The following is a 2,295-nucleotide window of genomic DNA, read 5'->3' on the forward strand; positions in this document are numbered from 1 at the left end:
TGAATTGTATGTCCAGGACAGTTGGTTTGTGGATAGCTGATAACGGTTAGTGAGCGGGAGGTGAGTGTTGTCCTACAACTTCAGGATGTGAGTCTGAAACGCATTCTGTATAGGTGCTACTACCGAGATACAATCCCAGTACGCATAGCCGTAATCACTACGCCATCGAAGTGGGATACACATGATCAGCAGAAAACATATTTTATACTGTCTAAATTTACAGGTGGCGTTCGCTCAACCCTTACTCCTTCAGGAAACCTGATCGAGGATAACCATATATGGTGCTACAGCAGGATGGGAGCTGAAGGCAAGCATGGCATAAACTGTACTGGTGTCCACGACACAATACGTCATAATCACATGCATGATGGCCAGTACACTGCTATCTGGTGGAGTGTAAGTATAGTGCTATCTGGTGGAGTGTAAGTAAACTGCTATCTGGTGGAGTGTAAGTACACAGCTATCTGGTGGAGTGTAAGTACACTGTTATCTGGTGGAGTGTAAATACACTGCTATCTGGTAGAGTGTAAGTACACTGCTATCTGGTGGAGTGTAAGTAAACAGCTATCTGGTGGAATGTAAGTACACCGCTATCTGGTGGAGTGTAAGTAAACTGCTATCTGGTGGAGTGTAAGTACACAGCTATCTGGTGGAATGTAAGTACACTGCTATCTGGTGGAGGGTAAGTACACTGCTATCTGGTGGAGTGTAAGTACACTGCTGTCTGATGGAGTGTAAGTACACAACTATCTGGTGGAGTGTAAGTACACTGTTATCTGGTGGAGTGTAAGTACACTGTTATCCGGTGGAGTGTAAATACACTGCTATCTGATGGAGTGTAAGTACGCTGCTATCTGGTGGAGTGTAAGTAAACAGCTATCTGGTGGAATGTAAGTACACTGCTATCTGGTGGAGTGTAAGTAAACAGCTATCTGGTGGAGTGTAAGTGCACTGATATCTGGTGGAGTGTAAGTACACAGCTATCTGGTGGAGTGTAAGTACACTGCTATCTGGTGGAGTGTAAGTATACTGCTATCCGGAGGAGTGTTCGTACACTTCTATCTGGTGGAGTGTAAGTACACTGCTGCCTGGTGGAGTGTAAGTATACTACTATCTGGTGGAGTGTAGGTACACTGCTGTCTGGTGGAGAGTAAGTACACTGCTGTCTGGGCCAACAAAGAATTACTTACCATATGAATACATTTTCTTGAATACAAAGACCTTCAGTTTCATTGCGAAGTACCTTTAGAAATATTATTGGACTCTATTAAATTATTTGGGATGATTCTGGGGCAACATTCGCAGGCACTGGGCCATTAGACTCTAGGAGGGCGTAACCATCTAACACCTTGCTCGCCCCAATATAAACATTTATGAGATTCAAAATGTTAACGGAGTGGCATGAATGCTCCTCCTTCTTTTTCCCTTTACAGAGTTTGCCCATTGTCACCGAGGTTATCTTTACCCCAGGGAGCAGAATATCCCACGCGTGATGTACATGACACGCGCCATCTGTAATTTGTTTTACGACGATCTGACAAATGACTGTTTAAGACGACCAGCTACTTAATGGGATGGTTGCTTAAATTGGTTTGACTGTATGAGTATGTATACGTCAAATTCAATAGTATATCAGAGATTAGCATGAAGAGAGGACTAAAATTCAGTTATTGTTTGTTCCATTTCAAGGATGTGAGGATTCAAGTTCACGAATACATTTTGGTATTTTCTGTATTTGTTTACGGACGTTAATGTACGTTTTGTTTTGTCCTGTAGGTACCATTTCTTTACAGTTATTAAAACTCGAATTGTTTAATCAGCTACTATTATTAACAAAGGGCGATCTTTGAACTGTAACAGTAAGCCAGGCTGTTTGTACGTACAGGGCAACGACCACGTCTTGGAGTATAACCACATCAGGAACACCTGTCTCAACGCCACTGACTGTGGCGCCATCCATGCTGGAAGAGACTGGACACAAGTAAATATAAATACACTTGTTCTACATTTAGTAGAGATTGATCGAATGTAAATATAAACACATTAGTAGAGACTGGACAAATGTAAAATTATATAAACACACTAGTTCTAGAAGTAGAAGTAGTAGAAACTGTACGAATGTAAAATTATATAAACAGACTAGTTCTAGAAGTAGAAGTAGTAGAAACTGTACGAATGTAAAATTATATAAACACACTAGTTCTAGAAGTAGAAGTAGAAGAGCCTGGACAAATGTAAATATAAACACACTAGTTCTGGAAGTAGAAGTTACAAAGACTTGACTAGTGTAAATAT

General features: G+C 41.0%; 1 protein-coding gene across 1 annotated transcript in view; it reads right to left on the bottom strand.

Annotated features, from left to right (window-relative positions):
• Positions 1-2,202: 2,202 nt before the first annotated feature.
• Positions 2,203-2,295, bottom strand: part of LOC121368732 — a 19,022-nt gene continuing 18,929 nt past the window's right edge. Inside the window, exon 4 of the mRNA XM_041493481.1 lies at positions 2,203-2,224. Coding sequence (XP_041349415.1) covers positions 2,203-2,224 — 22 coding nt within the window. The remainder of the gene's footprint in view (positions 2,225-2,295) is intronic.

Source organism: Gigantopelta aegis, chromosome 3 (genome assembly GCF_016097555.1).
Source record: "Gigantopelta aegis isolate Gae_Host chromosome 3, Gae_host_genome, whole genome shotgun sequence".
In the NCBI taxonomy this organism is placed as follows: Eukaryota; Metazoa; Mollusca; class Gastropoda; order Neomphalida; family Peltospiridae; genus Gigantopelta; species Gigantopelta aegis.